The sequence below is a fragment of the Chinchilla lanigera genome, unplaced genomic scaffold, assembly GCF_000276665.1.
Source record: "Chinchilla lanigera isolate Chin_1 unplaced genomic scaffold, ChiLan1.0 scaffold00046, whole genome shotgun sequence".
NCBI lineage: Eukaryota > Metazoa > Chordata > Mammalia > Rodentia > Chinchillidae > Chinchilla > Chinchilla lanigera.
Window position 1 is genome coordinate 16,170,801 of NW_004955447.1, and position 24,689 is coordinate 16,195,489.

At 44.5% G+C, this 24,689-nt stretch overlaps 1 protein-coding gene across 3 annotated transcripts in view; it reads right to left on the bottom strand.

Moving 5' to 3' along the window:
- Positions 1–24,689, bottom strand: part of Kit (v-kit Hardy-Zuckerman 4 feline sarcoma viral oncogene homolog) — a 77,138-nt gene that overhangs the window by 21,787 nt on the left and 30,662 nt on the right. For all 3 annotated transcript variants that reach the window (XM_013518573.1, XM_013518572.1, XM_013518575.1), the window contains exons 2-7: positions 23,483–23,755; positions 20,682–20,963; positions 19,033–19,169; positions 14,483–14,654; positions 10,201–10,393; positions 7,696–7,811 (exon numbers count right to left, since the gene is read on the bottom strand). In XM_013518573.1, the coding sequence (XP_013374027.1) occupies positions 7,696–7,811; positions 10,201–10,393; positions 14,483–14,654; positions 19,033–19,169; positions 20,682–20,963; positions 23,483–23,755 (1,173 nt within the window). The remainder of the gene's footprint in view (positions 1–7,695; positions 7,812–10,200; positions 10,394–14,482; positions 14,655–19,032; positions 19,170–20,681; positions 20,964–23,482; positions 23,756–24,689) is intronic.

A 24,689-nucleotide genomic window follows, 5' to 3' on the forward strand; every position in this document is an offset into this window, starting at 1 on the left:
TGTGTTCTAGCAGACCTCAGCTTACAAATACTGAAATGTGAATTTTATTCTCATGTCTCACATTTTCTGATTTTTTCCCCCCATACCAAAAACAACAACAACCACAAAAAAACTCTTAATTTGTGGACCATCCAATACTAGGCAGCAGGCTGAATCTGCCCTGCAAGCTAATGCTTGCTATCCTTATTCTAACCAGCCAATAAAAAAAGACCCTTAGCTGGGCATGATGGGTGATATACAGCTATAATCCCAGCACTCTGGGAGGCTGAGGCAGGAAGATTGACAGCTTGAACCCAGCCTGAGCAATTTAGCAAGACATCTGTCTCAAAATGAAAAACAAAACAAGTTGGGATGTAGTTCAATCCTGAGTACTGCAAAGCGAAACAAAACAAAACAAAACAAAACCTTCCTATCTCAAAGTGAGACGAAAGATGACTTCTTGGAAAAAGCCTTCCTCGGGCAGCATCACTGTGCTAGCTCACAGGCTCACCCACCACTGTTGTGTGCCAGACACAGGGAGCGGACGCCTGCACGTACAGCACACCGCAGCTCCGCGCGCTGCCCGAGTGTGTGGGCACGGGATAAAGGAGTATTTCTCTATTCTGTAAAAAGTAGTTAATTCATTCTGCCACATAATTCAGAAGTGGGAGCAAAGGGTATCGACACAGTGCCCACAGAAAAATTGTGTACCTCTTCTTGGGTTCATTTGAACTCCCACTGAATGACAGAGGACCGCTGCATACACTTCTGAATGAAGGGGGCTAATCTGATGTAAAGACACACCTGGACCAACTGAGAAGGAAACTTCCATAGCGTGGAAGGTCCACAGTGTAAGAGGCTGCTCAGCTGCTGTTAGGCAAGTTCCGGGGCAATCCCAGCAAAGGTTACGCGGTTGCATCCCTGAACCTGTTTCTCAGGCTTTTCCACCGTGTACATTAAAAAAAAAAAAAAAGAAAAGAAAAAAAAACCAGACCATACAACAGTAAGGGCTCACAGATCCAAGCAGGTCACTTTGTCCTCTAACAGGTCTGACATTCAAATAGACTTTCCCCAACTAGCACACACCCTAAAAGACCAACTTTCTTAAGAGATTATAGAGGAAAAATAACAATACCTATGCTGTACTTGAGGGGGGAAGTATCTACAGTCGTTTAGCTCAGAGCTACATCTGTTGGATTTTTCCATAGAAGAGAATCAAATTCAATAGTCCACGTAAGCCGCCATGCATTTCTTTTCCAATTGAAATGTCTATAATCAAAGCTGGACGTGGTGGCACATGCCTGTAATCCCAGCACTCAGGAGGATGGCCTCGAGTTTTTAAGGCCAGCCTTGGCTACACAGTGAGTTCAAGGCCAGCCTGTACTACACAGCAAGATATTGTCCAAAAAAAAAAAAAAAAAAAGTCCATAATCATTCTTGCTTCCAGAGATTCTCTTTATAAGGGGAAAGAGATATTGAGTGTCACACCAAAAACAACACTCATAATTCCCAACCAGTTGACAACAAAAACCCATTCCAAGTTCAAGAGAAAACAGAGTTCAAACACTGCCACATACCTTAAATAAATATACATTACCTACAAAAGGACGAATGTGAAAGCACGAAGTACTGTTTTACATAGATTAGTCACCACACTAAGACCTGAGGATTATGCGTGCATTTACAGCTGTCCTAAGAGCTGGCACAGCATATCCACGTACATATGTGGGAGACAGGAGAGCAGGAAAGACAAGCACAGATGGTGACCTCACTAACTTCCAGGCACTTAGCAAGGTCACTCGTCTGAGATCAAACAAGATAATTACAAACTTTCAGTAATCACCCGACAGGTTTCTTTTAAAACTCAGTCACATCATTTCGAGATCCCGCCTCTCCCCACAACATCTCGCAGTTGCCTCAGACACAGGCTAAGGGAAGGCGGGAAGACCTGCTCAGTGAGGTGCCCGACCACTGCTGAGGGCGCTCTCCGACCCGGAAGGATGCTCACAGGGCACCTGAGGCTCAGCCCTGAGAGAACAGGTTATGAGGCACCCTCACCGCACGTCTTAGTAGGAAATGCTTTAAGTGATCTGGGTGAATGTGGCGAATAAGGAAAATTAGCAAAGGCAAACAGTGAAATGTAAAGAAACTCTAAGAGGCAAACTTAAAACCTACTTCTTTTTGCTTCAATACATTTTATGACTTTTCTATCCTTCACATCACAATTTGTAATACAAAAAAAACCTTTTAATTTGAAAACACGTGTGTGGAAAATGTCCGCACACACCAAGCTACGTTTGAGTGGCTGTCCCAGCCCCATAGCAAACTCTCAAAACCAAGTATAAAGTCAGAAAGGAGCTCTACCCAGCACCAGACTTATTTAATGATTAAGAATCTGAATATTTGGTATGGGATTAAGTCTAATAGAATCCAATTAATGAGAGGAGAACACTAAAAAAAGGCAAAGCCTCTCAAGCAAAAACCCATAGAGAAATGTGTCAAAGTTTTACAATTTGAGCCTCTATAGCAGAAGCATGGCTTGGACATCCATGTTTGGAAGGGCCTAGCATTTTAAAAAAAGAAAATGGAGAGGCAGGGGCATAGCTCAGAGGTGGAACATGCGCTTTGTAGGCAGAAGGCCCTAGATTCGATATCCGGCACCAAGCAGATACCTACGTAGAGAAACAAGGACACAGCAAAGCGGTTAAGAGGTAGGACGACATTTCCAACCTCCAAAAGAGGCCGCCAGCTCGAGAAACTCTGCTTTCTTCATTCTCTTGAAGGGCACAGCGGCCGAAGGCCCCAAGCCGATCAGGTCTGGAGAGCAAGCAAGCGACCACCGCCTTGGCCTGGGCGATCGTCCCTGAGTGTCCGGCCAGGCGGGCAACCCAGATGGCCGCAGGAAGTCGGACGCCCTCTGCGTGACAGGCCTGACTGGTCTGCTCCCTTCGCTTCTGGCAAATGGTGGGACGGCCGTACGCTCACTTGCAGGCCCGGCACTCACCGTGGTTCCACTGGAGCCGGCTCAGCTCTCCCTAACTGCGTTTAATATGGCCATGAAGACATAAAAGGCTGCCCACACCGCAACCATGGTCAAGGGGGAGCCTTCTTTTTTTTTTTGGTTTTTCTTTTTGGTTTTCTCCGGTACCGGAACCGAACTCATGACCTTGCGCTTGCCAGGCAGGCGCTTTTGCCGCTGAGCTAAATCCCCAGCCCCAAGGGGGAGCCTTCTAATCCAGAGGGCTATTCAGGGTTATGTATTCCTTGGCTGATTCTGGTTTGCTGTAGGAGCTATAAATAATCCCTAACACCAGGCAGGATGTTAATTATACGATGCAGCGATTTAGAAATAATACATTATTTAGCATTTCCTTAAATTGTTTCTCAACCCTCTGTTAACACCCTCCCATAAATGCAGTGAAATCCGTGACTTTTGAGAGCACATTTAGTGCAGTCCAGCGGGCATGTGGGTTTCCATTCTAGCTTGTCTTTAAATGGGCTCTATGTAAGCCAATGAGGGAAGACCAACCTTTCCATCCTTGATGTCGGCCGCCCTATCCCCATAATCTGCGGACCACGGCAGTCCTCAGCTGGCTGAGGTTTGTGAGGACTGGATATACCTTTAAAACAGGAGAGGACTCTACGCGTGACACCTGCATGCCATTTACCACGTATTCTAAATTCATGACACTGACTTGGAAATGCTATCAGGTAAATTTGGAGAGATCATTTTAAAGTTACTGGATCTTTTAAAAATCATGCAGACGTTTGAAAAATAATTGATTTACCATATCATTCACAATTTCTATAATTACATTAATGACTTCAGGATTCACGTGGGTATTTAAAATTAGAAGCCAAAGTAAATTTATGAAATATTTACTTCACCGATCGCTATTTAAATCCACAGCAACTGAACTATTCCTTCATTGTTAGCCTTTATGTATCTTAGATGTGGTAAAAATCCTACTGTATGAATCTGTTGTAATTAAAGAGATTACAGATTCCTAAATAAGGAGTATGGGCTAATTATAGAATCTTAATGATGCAATTTTTGGTAGCATCTACAGGAATGTAGGAAAGAGTAATACCTATGAAGAAAACACTTTTGGGTAAAGTTTTAAAGTTTTCAGAATTCTAGCTTCCTCTCAATTTTCATTTGCAAGGGACACAAATCACCATTTTCAACAAAGTATAGCAAACTTTAGTACTAAGAATTTGATTTCTATGTATATCTTGGATAAGCAATTCTAATAATTATTATAATGCAAATTCAATACAAAGAACCTCTGATTTTGATTTTTTTTTTTACATGAAAATTCCCATCAGTTTCCAGTGGAAGCTTTATTCAAAGATGGAAGCTTATCCCAGTTCTTGGCCATTAAAACCATCTCGAATGTCACTGAGATAGTTTAACAGACCTATGTAAATCATGGCTTGGATGGTTGAAATAGTACCAAAACATTTTCTTTTTTTTTTTTGGTTTTTTTTTTTGGTTTTTCTCCGGTACCGGGAACCGAACTCACGACCTTGCGCTTGCCAGGCAGGCGCTTTGCCGCCGAGCTAAATCCCCAGCCCCCAAAACATTTTCAAACTTAACACATTACATATTTAATTGCACTCAACACAAATGGTCAGAGTACAGTATTTTAAACATCTCCCACATAACGACCTAAAGACCCTACCTGACCTTATACATACTTAATATATTGAAATCTACACATGGAATTTTTAAAATAAATGGGTTTTTCAACCATCTTTTAACCATTCCAAATCAAGAATTTTCACTCACATTTCTTACTGTGGAATCTATTAAGCAATTATGCATCCGTGTCACAAAGTAGCCTGAATTTCTGCACTTATCCTATGCATTTATTATCTTGATTTTTATTAATTCTAATTTTGCAATTCCTTTCATGCTTGAGGCTAAGCTTTTTTCCTTACAGAATAAACCACACAGTACACTTACACATATGTTAGTGCCTCAGCTAAAATGATGTAAAGATTGTGTCAAGTTCTAAATTTTATAGTAATACTGGTTCTTTATTTTAAAATTCAACATAAAAAGTCCTACTGTCAACTACTAAAACTGTCAACTACTAAAACTCACAAACAAATGAGCTAATTATTACTGTACAGACTGACTAGGACGGAGACAGACAGTTCACATAAAAATGCTACCTTTGTCAAAACATTTGCAAGTCCAGTATGTTAGGTAAGTGAACTAAATGCCTTCAGCCAGCTTCGTTTTTGTCACAAACTGCTATCAATGAACAGACTTACTGAGGAGCTTACCCTCAGAGGACGGAGCCTGCTCTATCTTTATCTGCGTGCCCAGGGTGTGGAGCAGGAGCCCACCGCATGGTTGGCTGGGTACTGCAGACCCCAGCCCCAGCATATAGGAAAGGCCTCCCAACAGAGAGCAGGCATTTTGGAAGGTGAATGGCCTGTCTTATCTAGTTTCAAACAGGCATGAGTACACCAGCAGAAGTGATTAAAACTGATCCTGTCCTGGGCCAGGGACATAGCTCAGCGGCATAAGTGCTTGCCTGGCAAGCCTGAGGTCATGAGTTCGATTCCTGGTACAAAAAAAAAAAAAGAAAAGAAAAGAAAAGAAGAGAAGAGAAGAGAAGAGAAGAGAAGAGAAGAGAAGAGAAAAGAAAAGAAAAGAAAAGAAAAGAAAAGAAAAGAAAAGAAAAAGAAAAACTGATCCTGTCAGATGTCAAATTAGCCTGGGAAGTAAAATGTATAGCAATGCTGCACCCCGACCCTCGAAAAGTCGGAAGTGTCCTGTCCAAAGTCTCAAGTCCCATAGATCACACAATGGCAACAGAGGAAAAGGGGTAAAGATACACATCTGGATGCCCTCTGCTCTGGACACCACGGAAAGGAGGGCACACAGCTCCTCATTTTATGAGGTCCCCCCACCTAACTTCTCCAAGTGAGCTCTGAGCAGCAGGCCCCAGGAGAAAAGACTTGGAAACTGAGACGCGCCATGTGAAGGAAGCAGTTGGCCGCCATTTTTACATTTGTGGACTCTGAAAAGGTGAAAAGCTCATGCTGCGTCTTGAGTATCTCTGCTGCTTTACTTTACCTTTCTAGTAATTGGTTTTCACTGCATTTTACACATAACGTTGAGCCACATGAACGGAGAACCTTGCAGCAAGTGGGAAAAATCCCTTCAACAGGTAGGAGAGGAAACACAGCCCCACCCCAGAGCCCATGAACAGCAGGCTCGTGACACGGGGAAGATACCGACTTGCCCAGTCATCTCTTAAATCAGTTAAGTATTAAGACTCTTCAGAAGCAGATTAATTTTGCTCATGAGTAATACACTAAGCTCCTTTGATTAGCATCTGAATTAATCTAGAAATATTTGAATTGAGGGCCAATGAGATACCAAATAATCAAAACTATTCTGATAAACTGAAATACTAATCAATGTTTCTCTTGGAAGGCAAAGTTCTGTGAGCAAACGAGTTTGGGCTGATACACGGCTTCCCCTGGCTTCTCCGAGAGAGGCATAACACATATCCATATATTAAGGATTCTGGGAAGAGCAGGAATTTTTATAGGTATGTTTAATCATACGCATATGACCTTCTTTATCTAAACTCACATGAATATCTTATTTAGAAAACACAACTTTGGAAGTGCTGAATTAGCAATCAGAAACTTGCCCAGTGTCACATACTGGTTCTCTGCTTGCTTCCTTTGTAAGTAAATCAGCCTATCCATCCCATCATCCTGACCAACCTGCCACATCAAATGAGTAAATGATCTAAAATCACAGCCAAAAAGCTCCTTCTGGGCAAGCAATGGGCTCCCAGCCTTCATCCCCACAACTGCCACCCTTGTAGCCCAACATACAAAAGTGCTAGCCTGGCAGTTTCCTAAATCGTTCCGTAGAGTGTTCAGTGCTGTCTCCCCACCCCCCATACCCGATTCCAGCAAGGATTGCTGCGACACTCCCTTGGGATTCCCTGGAATTCTCTGGCAGTCTCCCCTGACAGACAGGGTTGGTGGATACCTGCCCGCCCTTCCTTGGAAAGCCTGGGTGGACCCAGAGCAGAGTCAGGAGGAAGCTCTGTGTTTGGCAAAAGCTCCAGCTGAGGCCACAGCTCGGACGGAAGTAGTGAGAGTGGGCGGGACCACAGCAGTGCAGGACCCCGGGGCAGCTCCCAGGAACACAGCCACCTCCCTCTGAAACCACCTCTACGACTCCCACAGCACACGGGGCACCTCGGCATCCATGCTGCGCCTCCAGGAGGGAGGACAAGCTGAACACAGCCGGTATCGCAGCCTCGAAGGAGAAAGCACTGTGACAGAGGACTGTGTCAGGGCTCTGACAGCCTCTCCGTCCCACCCCACAGCCCAGCTCCTGTTCAGCTCCGAGTGCCCCGTTTCAGCAGTCGGTAACAATCATTTTCCCTCAAACAACTGTGACTTTCAAATTGTGCTGCTTTTCTGTTGACTTCACAGGGGCCCCCAGAATCTGCACCACTTCTGCAAGGTCACGTGGTCCGGGAAATGTAGGACAAGGAATTGGCTTCCTTCTCTAATCACCAAACCACGAGGTCTTTTGTTAAGGTCAAAATTACCATGAACGTTATTTACATAGTACACAAGGCACTCGGCTTTCAGCTGTTACAAACGCGAGCCACAGTATAAAATAATAAAAAAATCAAGAGATAAGGAGCCCTTCGCCTTACTCACTGTTCACGTAAACGGAGAATGTCACGGAAGCATTGACATCAGAGTTGGACACGAGAAACGTGTAAGTGCCTCCCTCGGTCGCCTTTAGCCGGGTCAGGTGAAGCTCGCTGACATATCTGCAAAGAAAGGACAAGTCAAGCCCTGCAGACAGTCTGCCTGGAAGGCCACGTCTTTTTCAGTTTCCACCTGCAAATATGTGTGCGTTCGGAGAAAAATACGATTCATTTAACTCAGTGTTAACACAATCGTACTAAGAAACACACAGCTTGGGGCAAACACCCGCCGTGTGCGCGAGCAGGGGGGACAGGTATCTGACCGTCCCCCACCCCCCCCCGGCCTGCGCCCTCTTCCTGCCCCTGGGTGGCCCTGTGACCGCTTCCTTCTCTGCACAGGTGCCTTCTGCAGCCTCCCCCTCCCCAGTGCTCTGAACCCACCCGCCCCGCCTGGCTCTGACGCCTGCCCTGGTGATGCCGCCCCACCCGCGAATCCCCATCTCCTCGTGCCACCCCCACCTCACCTCCTGAAGAGAAGCAGCCCTGTCCTCCTCCTCCTCCTCCTTACACACTGTCCTGCTCTCCCCAGGCCCCTTGCTGCCTTTCCATTCATGTTTCTGCTCGACTTTGGGGACACCGGAGCTGGCGTGGATACGGGCACTGTGGGGTCCTGGAGCAGATCCATGGCGCGGGCTCCGACCCGGTCATCCTGGGAGCCACGCACAGTGGCCTTGGTGCTCTCCTCCTACACACACCTGCTGACCTGTCCTCACTCTGCCCACCTGCTGCCCGCACACAGCCTTCCAACCTCCACCTCCAGACTTCCCCGCCGCGCGCCTCTGAGCTCCCTCACCCCCACCCCCTCGCTGTCACGCCTCACACCACAACCTTCGCCCAACACCACCGCGATGTCCAGCGCCCCTGGGAGGCGGACAATCCGCCCGGGGCTGCGGTCCAGGAGTGACTGCGATGGGGGACAGGAAAGCACCCAGGGTCATGCGACCCGTGGCCTTCTTGGCTCCTTTCCCTAGCAAGTGTCAGGTCTCGTGTTCTGCATAAATCCTCTGCCTCAGAATTCTTACCTGGGGCTCTGCTTTCAAGAGATACTTCCTACCCAAGCTGCCACCTACCTGGACCTCTCCACTCCAGATTCCCTCGTCAACCACCAACCTAACAAAGTGCAAACTGGCCTTCCTCCTCCCCTTGTATGATACGGCGTCTCCTGATCTAAGCCTTGAAGAGCAACGTTAGCTCTTTCCTCCCCAATCCCTTAAACCCATGCTCTTCCCCTCCTACGCCTCGGTCCGTGGTCCAGGGTCCCATCACTTCTCCTGTGAGCCGCCCCCTAGCAGCCAGCAGCTCCGGGCTGGAAAAGCTCGCAAGCTCTGGGGCACCTACTCCTTCTCAGCCATTTGCTCTTGGTTCACCCGCCTGTGCTTCAGCTCCGCTCCCAAAGTGGGGAAGGGGGCGCCCGCACTGGGGCTTGTGAGCGCGGGCGTTACTGAGCCCGCGCGCGCAAGGTGCTCAGAGCCACGCCTGGCAAGGGACAGAAGCACGCCCAGCACGGACAAAGCAGCATTCTAAGACTGTCTCTCTATTACAACATTTGAGGATCAAACGAGAGCGCCGATGCAAAAGCCCTGGAGCTCGCTGCGCAGCTCAGAGCGACCGTACTTAATGACTCCTCCGTAGCTGTCCCCCGACCCTTAGAGTTTAAGAAACAAGTAAAAGGCACCAATTTGCCTCTTTCTCTGTGGAGAACTACTGATTTTACCGCGAATATATGGTCACTGCTTTGGGCTCTCCTTGGAAGTCTAGCGAAGAACTGTCTCTTGTTTTACACACGACAAGTCTGAAGCAGAGACTTCGTGTGTGTGTGTGTGTGTGTGTGTGTGTGTGGTGTGTGGTGTGTGTGCATGTGCGGTATGTGTATGTGTGCACACACGTGTGTATGTATGGTGTGTGTGGGCGGTATGTGTGTGGGCGGTATGCATGTGTGCATCTGCGGTACGTGGGTGGGTGGGGTGTGTGTATGTACATGTGTACATGTGTGTATGTGTGTGCACACGTGTGTATGTATGTGTGCAGGTAGTATGCGTGTGTGCGTCTGCAGTGTGTTTGGGTGGGGTGTGTGTATGGTGTGTGTGTGTGGTATGTGTGTGTGCATCTGTGGTACGTGTGTGTGTGGGCTGTGTGTATGGTGTGTGTGTGTGGTGTGTGTGTGCGTCTGTGGTACGTGTGTGTGTGCGCGCGGTATGTGTGTGGGTGGGGTGTGTGTATGCTATTGTGCGTGTGTGGTATGTGTGTTGTGGGTGCATGCGTGTGTAGTACGTGTGTGGTGTGTGCACACGCGCACGCACTCTGGAAACAAAGCCAAGGGGAATGTCCGGCTGAGACCCGCAGCCCGCCTTCCTCCCCTGGGGCCCTTCTCTTGCAAGGGGTGGCAGAAGTGGCACCTGAGGTCAGTGAGAGGAGGGGCACAGGCACGACCGCAGGGCAGGGCCACCCTCACCTGATGTTACTTCCGTCCTCGGACTTGGGGTAATCTTCCCACTTGCTGGTGGAGGTCCTGCTCATCATGTACAGCCACCGCTGGCGTGCAGGTCTGGGGTAGGCCTCGTATTCGACAATCAAATCTACATTTTCTCCCTCATTTACAAATACAGTAGTGTTCGTCATGGAGAAGATATTAATGAATCCTTTATCTAATTAAAATAAGACAGAAACTGTTATCTACCATTATCCTGGCCAAAAAAAACCAAAAAACAAAAAAACCCCTCCTCTTGGGAATTACAAGGTGATCGACTGACCTCCAGCCCTCACTGGCAATAACCACAACCAAGAAAAACCGAACTGGCTGTGTTACCTTTTGCCTCGCTCTTGCAGACCTGCTGTCCCAGTGCGAGAAGCAGACACCGGAAACACGGAGGCTCTCTTCCCTGTCTCCGAAGCAGGCCTCTGAAAGACCTAGCATCACCTCTGAGGTCTTCTTAATCTACTACGCCTTGACGTTTACTAGGTTAAAATGTGTTTGAATTAAACGGCCCAGATTCAGACTCAGTGAAACTGTTTATGGGATCAGGTGTCGTAAGTGAAAGGAAAGAGACATCACGTCCAGCAGAGATACTGAAAGAACGTCATTTTGTATGAAGAAAAATAAACACCGATCCACGCCATCTCCTACTGACCAATCAGACAGCATTTTAACCACCAGGCCATACTTTTGACCAAGCCACAGAGTTGACTGCTCTCTGACTTTTAAAGAGGGGACAGGTTTTGAGGCTTTTGGGAAGCAATAGCAGAAAAAGTGTCATAAGAGACGTAAATACATAAACATTTTTCAATGTCCATGTAGTGAAATTAACTAAGGTAACAGGAGAAAAGGACATTAGAACGTAGAAGCAAAACTGTTTGGCTAAACTAGTAATTAAAATTATGATCCTGCTTTTCACTTATTAAAAATAGCAAAACTAATTTAAAACAAATTCAACAATCTTGCAAGTGTGATAAAAGTAGCACACAGAATTACACACTGTAAAACTGGCACAGTTCTTTTAAGAAAGCATTTAGCCATATAGATTTTTTTATATTATCTATTTTTAAACCAAATCCTATAATTTCCATTAGAGAGTGTTTCTTAAAATGGGGTGGATGGAGATACATACTAAAAAGTGCCACTTTTACTGTTTATAATTTTCAAATGACAAAATAAAGAACTGGCTAAATAGATAATACAGCCTTAGAGCTGGTCACATAATAAAGAGCTTGAAAAGGGGCACTCATCACTGTCAACATTATTTTTATAGTCACTATTTATAGAATGTTTACGATGTGCCAACAACTGCTCTGAGCATACATTTCACTTCATACACGTTTACTCTTCCAATAATACTGAAAAATAAAGCTTTAACCTCTGCGCTATGGACAAAGAGAAAAGTTATAGATCGAAAGCCTCTAATTTGTAAACAGAGCTTATAACCTCTAACTTATAGATGAACTAGATGATTTATACTTGGCTCGAAAGCCACACAGCAGAGACTAGCTGAGACTACAAGTCTGAGACGTGAAGGCTGGCCTCTTCCTTCTGCAGCATATCCTGGAGTCTCTATATACTTTAGGTGAGAGACAGTAAGAATATAAATAAAATTGTATGTATAATTAAAATTCTTATATACAAAAATACAAGCAATGTACCCAAAATCCTAAAAATGGTTATATCAAATTAATGGGATTATGAAAGAATCTTAACTTTATTCTATGTATTTTTCAAACCTTTATCATGGATTATAAAATTATCATTAACTCTGATGCTATCTAGTTGCCTACAGTGTCCTACAAAAGGATGTCACTGTGGTTTCTACTGTCCTTTAGTTTCCTATACATTCACAACAAAAAATACGGTTCAACTGTTCTTTTTCCATTCTACCAATTAAAAAAGGATTTTTCAGGCAAGAATGAAGGTTATCCAGATGAAAACTGGAGAAAGACGAAACTCCCAACCCTGTACATGAATCATAAATGATATACTCTCTGCCATTCACGAAGACAGTTAAGGTTAATTTTAAGGAGTAAGTGTTTCAACCTGCACGCTACATTAAATTCTCAGGTTCCCAAGCTCAGAAATGCACAGTACACAATGGAAAACATTCAAATATTTCAAATAATATTTGTACTGACGCTATTTCCTTCACAACAGCCATATATAAATACCTAAGTCCTCCTGAATTTTGTTACCCTCACTGAATATAGGATGATGTCTTCTTACGTATAAGGGAGCAGAGCTTCAAATTCTCAGCATGTAAGAATTATTAGAAGTCTACCTTGGCTGCTATAACAAAGAATCAAAGACTCTACCCAAGTTGTTATAACACAAAGTATAATTTTGCACATACTTCTGCATTAAGAAACTGGTGATGTGTTAACAAGTAATCAAGTGCAAACTCTTTACCTGACAGTTTCATGAAATCTACCGCCTTTTCTCCTTTGCACAGCCCTGGGAGTTACGAGACTGTTTCTCAGCAGAGAAAACGCAGCAGGGCTAAAGCGGGGCGCACTAGGAAGTTAAGTAGCAGAGCCCACCGCTGAAAACCCAGCCAGCTTCCAGCCGCTCTTGCCCCAGCTACAAGAACATGCAACTGTGAAATGGTGCGTTACACCAAACCGCCTCACCCTGTCTGTGCACACATCCTCACTGTAATGCATGTGCCTCAGCTATAAATGACTGTTTTAACGTTATTTAAAAACAAAACAACTCAGGATGGCCCCCAGTCCATGTTCCTTCCCCACTCCGCGTGGCACCCAAATCCTCCTCCGAGTCCCCAAGTGTTACTTTTCTCTCCGTGCCTGCTCCTGCTCCACCACACCTCACTCCCACAACAATACAGAAGGAGATTCAGATTTCACAGCCACAAGTCTTTCCAGTCACACATTTATAATTCTTGGAAATTGATGAATGGATTTTTAAAATCCGATTACATACAACAATATGCTCCAAACATCCTTACTAATTGCTTTCTGGAGCTGAGGCTGATATATCAACACGCTCCCTAATCAACTTAGCAAATTACTGCTTATGGCGTTTAATATTTTAAAAGCATAGCTTTCTATTCAAATGAATAAGTGGTTCACAGTCACGTTTCGGGACAAAGTAGTGCTCTTTCTGTGTGCCGACTGTAACTGCAAGTGAGGCATCTTCTCTGGTTCGGTCTGCTGAGATCCTTCCCATCAGAACATGGCTTCAGAAACACCACAATTTTATGAGAGGGCTGTGGGACAAATCAGAGCTCTATCCTGCTGCATAAGTTATTGAAGCAGTTCGGGGAGGGGAGAGGAGAGACACGAAAACAAACACTGTGCCATTTTAGTGCCACTCAGGATGGCAAATGTCACCACCCTGGAGTATTTAATCACAGCCAAGCACTAAAAATATGGCTGCTTTAAAAAGGTAAGAGGGCCAGGATCTAGCTCAGTGGCACAAGCGCAAGGTCCTGAGTTCGATTCCCAGTACCAAATAAAATAAAATAACAAGAAAAATTAATTCAAATTTGAAGAATTTAAAGATTAAATTCAAACCAGGTTCAAAAGGTCTTTTAAAAAGCACAAGAGAAATAATTTTAAAATAATTACTTTGTTCTCAGTAAAGCAAAAACGTCAAATAACTCACCGTCCTCTGCTCTCTTTAAGTCGATGTGGGGAAACAAGTATTTAGCGGGATTTCTAGAGTAGGGAAGACAAGGACAGAGCGATTTTGCACAGCAGCGAGGCTGGTTAGCTGCAGGTGAGGCCCATGTCACAACGAGCCTCCTTCCCAAAGGCTTAGGCTACGGTCTTTATGGTTGCAGAACAGGGTGAGGGAGCGAGGGACAAACGGCACCAGGTGCCCAGCTCCCCCCATACCACACATGCAGGAGAGCCCACGAGTGATAAAGTGGCGAGCCCCAAGAAGATCCAGAGAAATACTCTAGGCTCTGAGCATTTGTGCTCTCTGACAAAGTGTACAACCAGAAGGAGTAGAATTTCAGAAAAAGCCCAGCTTCTACTTTGCTTGGTGGGTGGAGGAGGAGAGGTCAACTTCAGGAACATCTTTCTGCTTTCCTCCGTTAAACTGGTAGGAATTGCTTTTGTACGCTAGTCGCAGGATGCCACAGGGATAATACTCATTCATTCATTCATTCAGTGATAATAAAATTCTGAGGATTTGTTCTTAGAATTCTATTTGCATAAAAAGGAAACTGTCTAGTAATGCCTTCTTTCACGAGTGCCAGTAATTTACACATTCCCATAGAGATATTTACCTACTACTTTCAAAGTTGTTGTGACATTTGCTGATCCAAAAGTATTATTGGCGTAACACATGAACACTCCAGAGTCATTAACTCTTGTTGAGCTGATTGTCAGCGTCTCCTGGCGTTCGTAATTGAAGTCGCCCTGATGCCAGCTATTACGTTTTACCTGGGCTTTAGTTAGCTGGTTGCAGAAGAGGGGGGAAAAAAATAAAAGATTACCATATAATTTATATTCAAGATCTTTCCTAAATTAAAAATAGCAGCAATTAACTTCTTATTAGCATTCATTATACATGCCTTAAGTAGGAATAATACAGCATCATGACAAGCTTGTCACTGGAACCTTCATATTGCAGACCCACACTCAAAGACAGTCATTATTAATGATTACAAAAAAACAGGGACACTAATTTCAAATTCCCTACAGTATTAAGTTTTAGAAGTTACTATATTAAAAAATTACACAACACCCACATTTTATGAGTCAGCGTATTTATGTTATTTGCTATTATCTTTCTGTTGTATATCCCAGTGATGAAAGAAAACCTACTGCTACTAACAACGATTTATTTTATTAACATTTCTTATCTGCAGAAAGGAGAACAGAATCAGACTGTTTTCAACTAATTTGGAAATTCACCCTACAGTTCTTAGCACAGTTTTGAGGACTCCAGAAGGCGTGCCCAGGTATGTGAAACGTAAGACCGCGCCCCAAAGTGTCTGCGCGGCAGCTGAAGAGCAAGGTTGTGAGCTGACCCCGTGGCCTCCCTGCCACGCACTCTCTGTCTGCAGACAGGACACTGGAGATAGGTTGATCTAATATGAAAAAAAGTAACATAAACTACAGCCGTTCTGGTGAAAGGATTAAAGAATTGAAAACAGCTTTCTGCCTCCTCCGAATTTTCTGTAAGGTACACATTCCCATTATAATGCAGAAAAAAAAAAAATAAAAAAAAAAATCAAAGTGCACAGGAGCTGTTACAGCCACAGAATGAGATGAAGAGATTCCTCGGGCAGGCCATGGTGGCCCGGATAGAGTGGGAGTCGAGGCCAGTGTGTGAGCCGGAACGACCCTTCTGTACAGCAGCTTGGTAGTCTGCTCACACCCTGATAATCTCAGCATGTTTATTTCAAGAAAATAATTTTTCTCTTTTTTCTTTTTGGTACCAGGAATCAAACTCAGGACCTTCCGCTTATGAGGCGAGGCAGCAGCTTGTGTCACTGAGCTATATATATCCCCGGTCCCTTTAAGAAAATAATTTAAAAGAAGACAAAACTCCAAGATGCTAACTGTAGTGAAAACCTGAAATGACCTAAATGTGTTTCAGGCCCAGATAACAAAAATTATGACTGACTATGTGGTAGATAAATGCTAATGTTACTTAAAAAGCATATGTGGGATGTACCTTAAAACTACAACCATGTGATAAAATATGCATAGATGAGAAAAAAATATGAAAAAAATTACAGGTTATGTAGCATTCATAAAGATAGCAACTTGTGACCTCTAAGCACTTAGCTTTTGATAGCCCAGATTGAATTACGCCATAAATATGTTTAAATTGTCCCAGATTTTGATGATTTGTCATAAAAAACTAACGCAAAATACCTTATTAATAGCTTTTATATTAATTATAAGATGAAATAGCATTTGGATACACCAGGCCAAGGAAGATATATTATTAAAATTAATTTTACCCTTTCTTTTGTTTTTGGCAATGTGACTTACAAATTGAAAATTAATGTGAGGTTCATTAGTGTTATATTTTTCTTACACAGAATTACTTCCTGCAAAGGTGGGATTATGCCTATTTCTACTTTTTTTACTAGTGATATTGTATTATTGGAATTTTTTTTGGTGGGGTGAGTGCTGGGGATTTAATCCAGGGCTTTGCACTTGCTGGTGTGTGCTCTACCACTGAGCTACATTGCCAACCCAATTTTTGAAAAAATTTTACATCAAAATAAGCATGCATAAAAGTTGACAGCTGCTGGTAAATCAAAAGCAGAGAAACTGGCTTTGCTATCGCTACGAACTCTCGGGCAAGTCAGATACCACCAGTCTTAGCTTTTGTTCTAAAAAGGTTATGAAGAAACAAACATGTCTCTCAAGGCCTTTCTGGGCTAGAACACTATGCATCTGAGGCCACCTCTTCTGAGTTTCCTCTATAACTGGCAGGAGTCTGTCATTTTCTGCATAAGAACAATAGCTAAAAAGAGGCAACAGCAAAGCAAAGTGACATTTTCCTACTGGCCCTTCTGAGGCCACTGTTTCTCAGGTTCTCTCCAAAGGCAGTGACAATGCCTGGATAACACACTCAATTCTAAACTGAACCTATCTTCCCTCTGCCTCTTCCTCGAGGCCAAGAGTCCTCAACTGGTCAATGCCAGAGCAAATGGCTTCATCCTAAGTAAAGCAATATCCACATCCAAACCACAAGATCGTAATATAGGATATTGTCAAGCTCAGAATTTAAAGCAAGTAAAGTACTAGACTTCAGAACCATGAGAAAAGCTAACCAAGATTAAAAAGTGTTGAACAAAGTTCAAGATTCTTTTTATGCTTAAATAAATATCTGCAATAACCCGAAAACTCATTTTTACCCTGTATTTCATGATGAATTAACCTTATCCTAAATGATCAGGATCAAATATTATGATTTTAAAGATAATTTAACAGTGCTAACAGTATTCCGAATTAAGCCAAAAATATCAATAAAAAATTCATGGGTGAACGCTGGCAGAGGGCCAGGAGTCCCATCTGCAAGTCACACATCACACACTGTTCACACGTGATTTGGTTTTCTTTAACCCTTGGCAGTGCAAGCTGGGATCTCCCCAAAGAGCTCTCCACACTAAAGGTTTATCTACCAGCGCCAGTGGATTAATTGGGAACGGCATGCAGGGCTCCTGGGAAAAATGGTGCAGAACCCAAGCGCCTTGGGCAATTTAATTTCTCATCGCAAAAAGGCTAATTTTCAAGCCATACACAGGCTCAAATGTACACATGCAGTCTAAATTGTTCTCTCATCTGAAATCAAAGCTTATAGAAAGCCAATTAATATGGTGTTGTGTCTTGTAAAGTTAGCCAAAAATCCATACAGAAGCCATTATTTTTATTGCATTAGATGATATGAAAACTAAAACTTATTTCCCATATTCAATGACTGCTATATGTTAGTCCCATGGTAGCCATATCCATGCTGGTTTGAAAGAACAAGTCTCTGATACAGACCGTCCTCCAGATCGACAGCAGGACTGATGGACCAGCTAGCATCCATCATGTCTATGTGGACACCACCCTCAGTGTCTCCATATTATGCTAATCGCCACAGCTGGGTGTTTAGCAGAGCATCTTTAAATAGGCATGAAATTGCCAATGTTGAATATAGGGGCTAAGGAAGAGGAAAATTAAATGGAGTATTTTTTCTAATTTATATATACATTTATAATGAAGAGAAACCAGCGTGATTGCTAGTTAGCCAGGTGACGAAGATCATTCAAAAAAAAAAAAAAAATTAAAATCTCACTCAACTGGAATCTTAAGGCAAAAATATTAGAGAAATTACAACAATTTTAAGATCTCATTATTAATATGAGTATTGAGAGGGGGAAAATACCTTCAAATAAAACTCAAACAGGCACGTGCCTATAATCCCAACACTTAGGAGGCTGAGGCAGGAGGACTGCCTTGAGTTCAAGGCCAGCCTGGACTACATAGAGATCAGGGTGAGCCCGAACTACAAGCAAGACCCTGTCTCCCCCAACCCCTCCGAAAAACCACCTAACTAAAATTGGCCTGGGACGTGGCTCAGTGCAGGGCTTGCCTAGCACGTGCGAGGCCTGGGTTTGATCCCCAGCACTGCACACAAACACACACGCAAAGGATATGGCTACCATGGGACTAACATATAGCAGTCATTGAATATGCATTTGTTAAATGAATGAGAACTTAAGTACGTCTAAATGTTTCAGCTTAAAGATAACTGTCTTATTAATGGCAACTAAAACAAACAGAAAACCATTAGCAACTTCATCTCAGGGAACCAGCATCAAAGGAGGAAATCAGACCCCCACCTACCCCCAAAAATCTCCCAAGCGATGAGGCCGTACTGGAGGGGCGGGAAGACCTCTCTTGCTCACATCTGAGACTGTTTAGTTTTTGTAAATACAGAATGGTCGGGCAACTCTTTCTACGGTCTTAAGTCATCTGCCTTGAGCAGCACCATAGCTTTCAACCAGGCTATTTATTCATGCAGTTAACCATTCCTTCTTTTCTTTAATGTCCTTACTAAAATCATTCAGAGAAACAGCGTTAAGTAGCAACACCGGGCTGCCATTCTCTGCAGTCTTCTCAGAATTTACATGACAGCTGTTTGTCACTAATGTGGAAGTGCAGAAGGGCCAAGCGTGCATCTGCACGAACGCTCCCAGAAAACTTCAATTAGACAGACACACCAGTGGACTCCTGCCCAGCAAGGCTTTCAGAGGAAAACCTCAGAATCTCCCACACAGACAGAACGATACAGTAAGACAAAGGAAACAAATAGTCCACTCACCTGACTGTTCTCCTTTATCCACATTGCGCCCACAGAACTAGACACGTCTTTTATTGTACACGTCACTGTAAATTCTTCCCCTGCCCTCAGAAGATAGCTGGGTTTAGACACGGACACAACTGGTATAGCTTTGATGGCTAGAATAAAAAGAAGTGGAGTCCTCAAATAATTGGCTCTGTTATAGCTTCACATTTTAACTTGCCTTTTCCCCCTACAATGTACATAGCTTACTGTGTCATCTTTTAAATAAAATACAAAATGCGGTACTAACCTACCCGTATTACTGTTATATCTGAAGACCTCCACAATTAAATCACGTATCCTTCAGGTAAATGCATTAATAATGAGTGACAAAGTAGGCATGTCCACATGAGATCACAATGCTTCTGGAAAATGCTTTTTTAAAACAGGAAGCCTTGGCATGGCGAAGCAGCTCTGCGATTTCACGGGATCTGACTTATACATAATTATATTCTTCTACCCAAACAGGCACCTTTCTCACTTGTTACACAAACAATACTTTGCTCTCTTCTGAAAATCCCAAGTTTGTTTGGTTTTTGAGACAGGATTTTGCCATGCAGTTCAGGCTGGCCTGGAACTTGCAATGATCCTCCTGCCTCAGCCTCCCAAGTGCTGAGACTACAGGCATGTGCCACCATGCTCAGCTAAAATTCCAAATTTTAAATTTAAATAATCATGTTTTCCTTAATTTGAAGAAGCATACTTTTTCAAAAGCCTTAATAAAAACTCTACTCCAAAGCTGAACGTCAACTGGTATCAAGTTAGGTAATTTCAAAATCTAGATCATGTTCCAGATACTGAAATACTGTTTATGATGCCACAAGACCAGGCCCCTGTCACTTGTTACTTTCCTTTTCAATTCTCAAATAGTTTGAGAAAGCATCAAAATTGATTGGCTAAAGAGAAAAGCCAATTCACAGGTCAATAGTAAATTAAAGAATGAATTAGTAACCCCAGAGATTCAGGAGGCTAAGGCACGAGGATCACGAGTTTCAAACCCAGCCCACATGATTCAGAATCCCCGTCTCTAGTCAAGGGCTGGGCGTGTCGCTCAGCGGCAGAGCACTTGCCTAGCATGTATGAGGCTCCGGGTTCCATCCCCAACGTGTGGGAACAGTGTGATTAAGCTTCCTTCCCACTGGGTTCTTTACTGTGCAAATGCACGAAGCAGTCATGCAAGTGTGAGACCACCCAAGTCCGTAGGTTCATGACCGTCCCAGGACGGTCTAAATGCCAGTCTACGGCAGACACACCCACCTCAGCTAGTGAAAGTCACTGACCACCACTTGGGCTTGGGGTTAGGAAATGACAAGCAACTATCTTAATCTGGAAGCTGGGGTAGCTCAAGAGCCTGGGTCCCAGCCGGGCGTGGTGGCACATGCCTGTGGTCCTAGCACTCGGGAGGCTGAGGCAGGAGGATCGTGGCCCGTTCAACACCAGCCTGGGCTACAAAGTGAGCTCAAGGCCAGTCTAAAGTGCATAGCAAAACCCTGTCTCAAGACAAAAAAAAAAAGAGAGAGAGAGAGAGAACCTTGGTCCTGCTTACCCACACCAAGGCTGACCAGCAAGGAAGACAGAAAATATCTAGATGAACAGAGCCTCTGAAGCCCAGAAGGAAGGGGCCATACCTGCCCTCACTTTCAGGGTGAACCTGTCCGACTGCACCAGCTTGCCCTCCCGGCTGGCAGTGCAGCGCAGACAGAGTCGGTGGTAGGCACGCCGCACATTTTTGATGACGATGCCGGCCTTGGGGTCGGGCACGAACACGAGGTCCTTGGGGAGAGGCTTCCCGTCACACTCCTTGAGGGAATAATCGGTCATCTCTGGGTCCGTCACAGGACAGCGGACCAGCGTGTCATTATCTTCTTTTCCATACAAGGGAAGACCGGTAAGGAAAGGCTTGGCGGGATCTAGGGACAGCAAAAACCAGTGGTTTAAACGGCTGGTCACGAGCATCTTTAACAGATCTAAAATGGTGCCTTTTGAGACAGTCAAATCTGTGAAAACAAATGCAAAAACTTATCCAGATAGTACTAACAAGAGTTAACATGTGTCAGCAACCAAGGTTGGACCACTACGTTTGATCTTATTTAATCTTTACAGTATCTCTGGGTACTACAGGTTGAGGAGCCTTTTTCCAAAATGTTTGAGATCAGAAGTATTTCAGATCTGGGAATATTTGCATAGGCTTTACCAGCTGCGTACCCCTAATCTGAAATCCACACCCCAAAACTTGTGGCGTCATATTGTAGTTGAAAACATTTCAGATTTCTGGATTTGGGATGATTTAACTTATATCATTATCACCACTTTCTGGATGAAGAACAAGTGTCAAGACAGTGACACTGCTCAGGCGACATACTCTGGAAAATGCTGTGTAGACCTCAAATCCAAATCTGAATGAGCCCACAACTTGGGCTCTCATGAATGTTTTACTAGAATAGTTTTTTTCTCTCTCTCCCCTACAACAGGAGCAGAAGGTTTCGCTGCCTCTAACCCTCTGCGCAGGACCTTTTTCCGGAGCTGGTTCAGCTTTCTCCAGAATGGTTCAGCTCCTGGAGAGAATCTAGACAACTCTGAGCAGGCTGGGAAGTGCAAGTAACATGTGACCTCCCTCTACTCACATTCCCGATGAGAAATACATGCAACCAGAAAAAGAAATAATCTCAAGTGCACACGAAGAGCTATGAGTCTCCAGAACACCATGGCGGACACGGGACTCCCCCAACGAGGACCCTTGCAAGTGGAAGGGGCAGTCCGGATCATTATGCCACGACCCCAGACATAGGCAGGGAACGGCTCCAGCAAACACAGGCGTCTCACAAGTGAAGACAAGCATGTGTATTCTGAGGTACAGTCTGCTGCCGTCCCTCTGAACACAGATGAATGGGTGGGTCCACTGATTACATTTCAAAATCTGTTTTCAAATTGTCCTTTCATCTGGAAATCAGGTGTCCTAACAAAGCTGAATTTGACATCATTAAGATATCCTATATTTTATCAATTAATGACAAAAATGAAGTTCATACCTCTTGGCATTACTAATTTCCCTGTGAATAAGTTACAGTATGATGGCCAAATTATGACCTGAAGCAAGAGTTGATTCTTCTTCTGTCTGCTCATTTCCAGCCATCAGAGTCTGCCTTACAACTACGGCCTGCTTTCTTCCATGGCTGTGACATAGATTACTGCAGAATCTGCACGGCTTAAATTGTAATAATTATGGACGGAGCTAAGTTACAGAAGTGTGTGTACTCTGTCAGCCAGGTAGCTAATCCTGAAGTTCCCCTGAAGTATACAGTTTTCCGCCCACCCTATTAATAAGTGGAATGATATTTCATGGCCACCTGGAAATTCCAGCATACAGCCTGCCGCAACAGTGATGAACTGTAGCCCAAAGCTAAGCTGCGGCTTATCTGCGTGTATTTCTTGTCAGCCGCCTACTTAGGAAAGGACAACTGATAAGAAAGGAGAGGTACAGTCAATTTCACGGCAATCCTCAAGGTCAGCTTTATTAACCCCGATGGAGTGTGCCGGAATTTGCATCCTTCTTTCCCTCTCTTACAGTTCCCTAAGGCAGAGGAGGTCTCCTTATCCAAACACTGCAAGGAGGAAACAGATGCGAGGCAGCCACCGGGCACCCACAGCACGTGGAGAAGGCTTCTGACCTCAGGCCTGTCTTTAGTGACAGCCCCAGGCCTGGTACGCCCAGGACAAGAACCAGGCCTTCGAGTCTCCTCCTGTACATCTGTTTGACTCGTCCTTTAAACTGTCAGCAGTTCAGTTTTTAGTCAACCAAAGGATACAGCCTTGCCCAGCAAGACGGTGAAAGCACAGAGAGATGAGTCACTAGATGGTCAAAGGAAATGAGGCAGAGGAAGCCAATGGTCACATTTCTTTTTCTTCTGTTTCTGAGAGATCACGTTTTCAAAAGGAAACCAGCTCTACACACCACCTGTGACAGACATGGGATGCCTGGCTGACCAAGTTGTTTTTGTTTTTCCTAATCTACTCCCTGAGAGTGGGCCAAATCTTTTGAGGTGCTGGTGGACTGAGGCTTTGCAGGACTTTGGCTCTCTGAAGTGCTTTTACTAAGTGAGAATATCTAGAACCTCAAGGCATTAAGATGCTTCTGTCCAGCGGGCGCCATTTATGCTCAGGGTTTCCTCGGAGCACAGGGGCACATGGGCTGAGCGTACCGTGATCCCATTGGAAGACCATCATAGCCACGCACACCAGTAGCTGTGGTCGCACTCAAAGCCACCAAGCAGCGAAAGCTGACGGAAACCAACAAAGCAACTCTCGGTTCAGACTTTCTCAACTCAGCCAACGAAATGTTACCTACGACTTAGTCACCTGCACGTCACCCAGTTAAGAAGCGGGTATTAAGTCCTCTAAAGCCCAGCATCACAGGAAGCCCAGCATTTACCTCTAACAAACACATAAATGGAGCTGCTTAAGCCGTGCTTGTTGCTGCACGTGTATCTGCCTGTGTGGATAGCCTCGGCGTTCTCTCTGACCCATTCGCTGTCCTGATGCTCGCTCGCGTGGGGATCCAGGCTCTTGAAAGTCCACCTGACGAAGGCTGGATCGGTGCACACCAGCCTCATCTGGTCACCAGCGCTCACTATTAACTCTGGCTGTGCAGGAAGGATGGATGGCGGAGACGGCTCCCCTGGACTCGCAGATGGTTGCAAAGAGCCTGCCAAGAAAAACAAGAATCTTGTTGAACGCGATCTCCTTCCTTGGCAAAATGAAGCATTTCTTCCACTACCGAGTCCCATCTTCTGTGCACTCTACAGTAAAAATAGGACGAAGCTGCCCTGCTATTTACGGCTGGAGAGGGGGTTGCATCTCAAGCTCATCTGAAGTGATTCTCTGCAACCCTCACGTAATCCTAGGGGTCAGGGTCAGGGGCTGGTGTGCAAGCTGGAACTTGCTGGATACCACAGGGTTACACATACAAATAGGTCAACTTTCCATTCCGGTTATGGACCGCTGTCACGGTGCTGACATGCTGACAGCTTCAAAATGAACTCTCACGCCGTGGAAGAAAAAAAAACCATCACCCAGTCACTCTTTGGCATGACATCTCTGAGTGTTTCTTCAAGCTTTCTGAATTCACTTATTTCTATCTAATTCTCCTTATATTACAATGTTCATCGAAAGGAGAACCATTCACAAATCCCCAAGCAATGAGACAGAACACAATCACCCCCTTAGAACGGTCAGATCGTATGTGGCATAGGCCGGTTTTCAAACTTATTAACCCATCACCCAGGTAAGTTTCCTAGGTGAGAAACCCGCGAATTTAGTTTATAAAGATACACACTGCAGATGCTGAGTATGACACTTCAACCTTATAAAATTTACATGCCAAATCACTCGCTCATGCACATACACGCATGCATCCATGTATTTGAGCTCTGCAAAAGCACCGTGCTCGGTGCTGGGGGAAAGTTCACGTCGGCGTGACGCATGACCACGACACACTTCAGAGCTTTGAAAACTAACTCCTTCGGTGTCAGAATAGCCGAACTACAGCTGCAGGTCTAAAGCGAATGAAAAGAAGTGGCCTGTACCTTGACCACAATAGGAGGCAAAGCAGAAGGAGAAGGAGGAGGCATGAGGGAAGG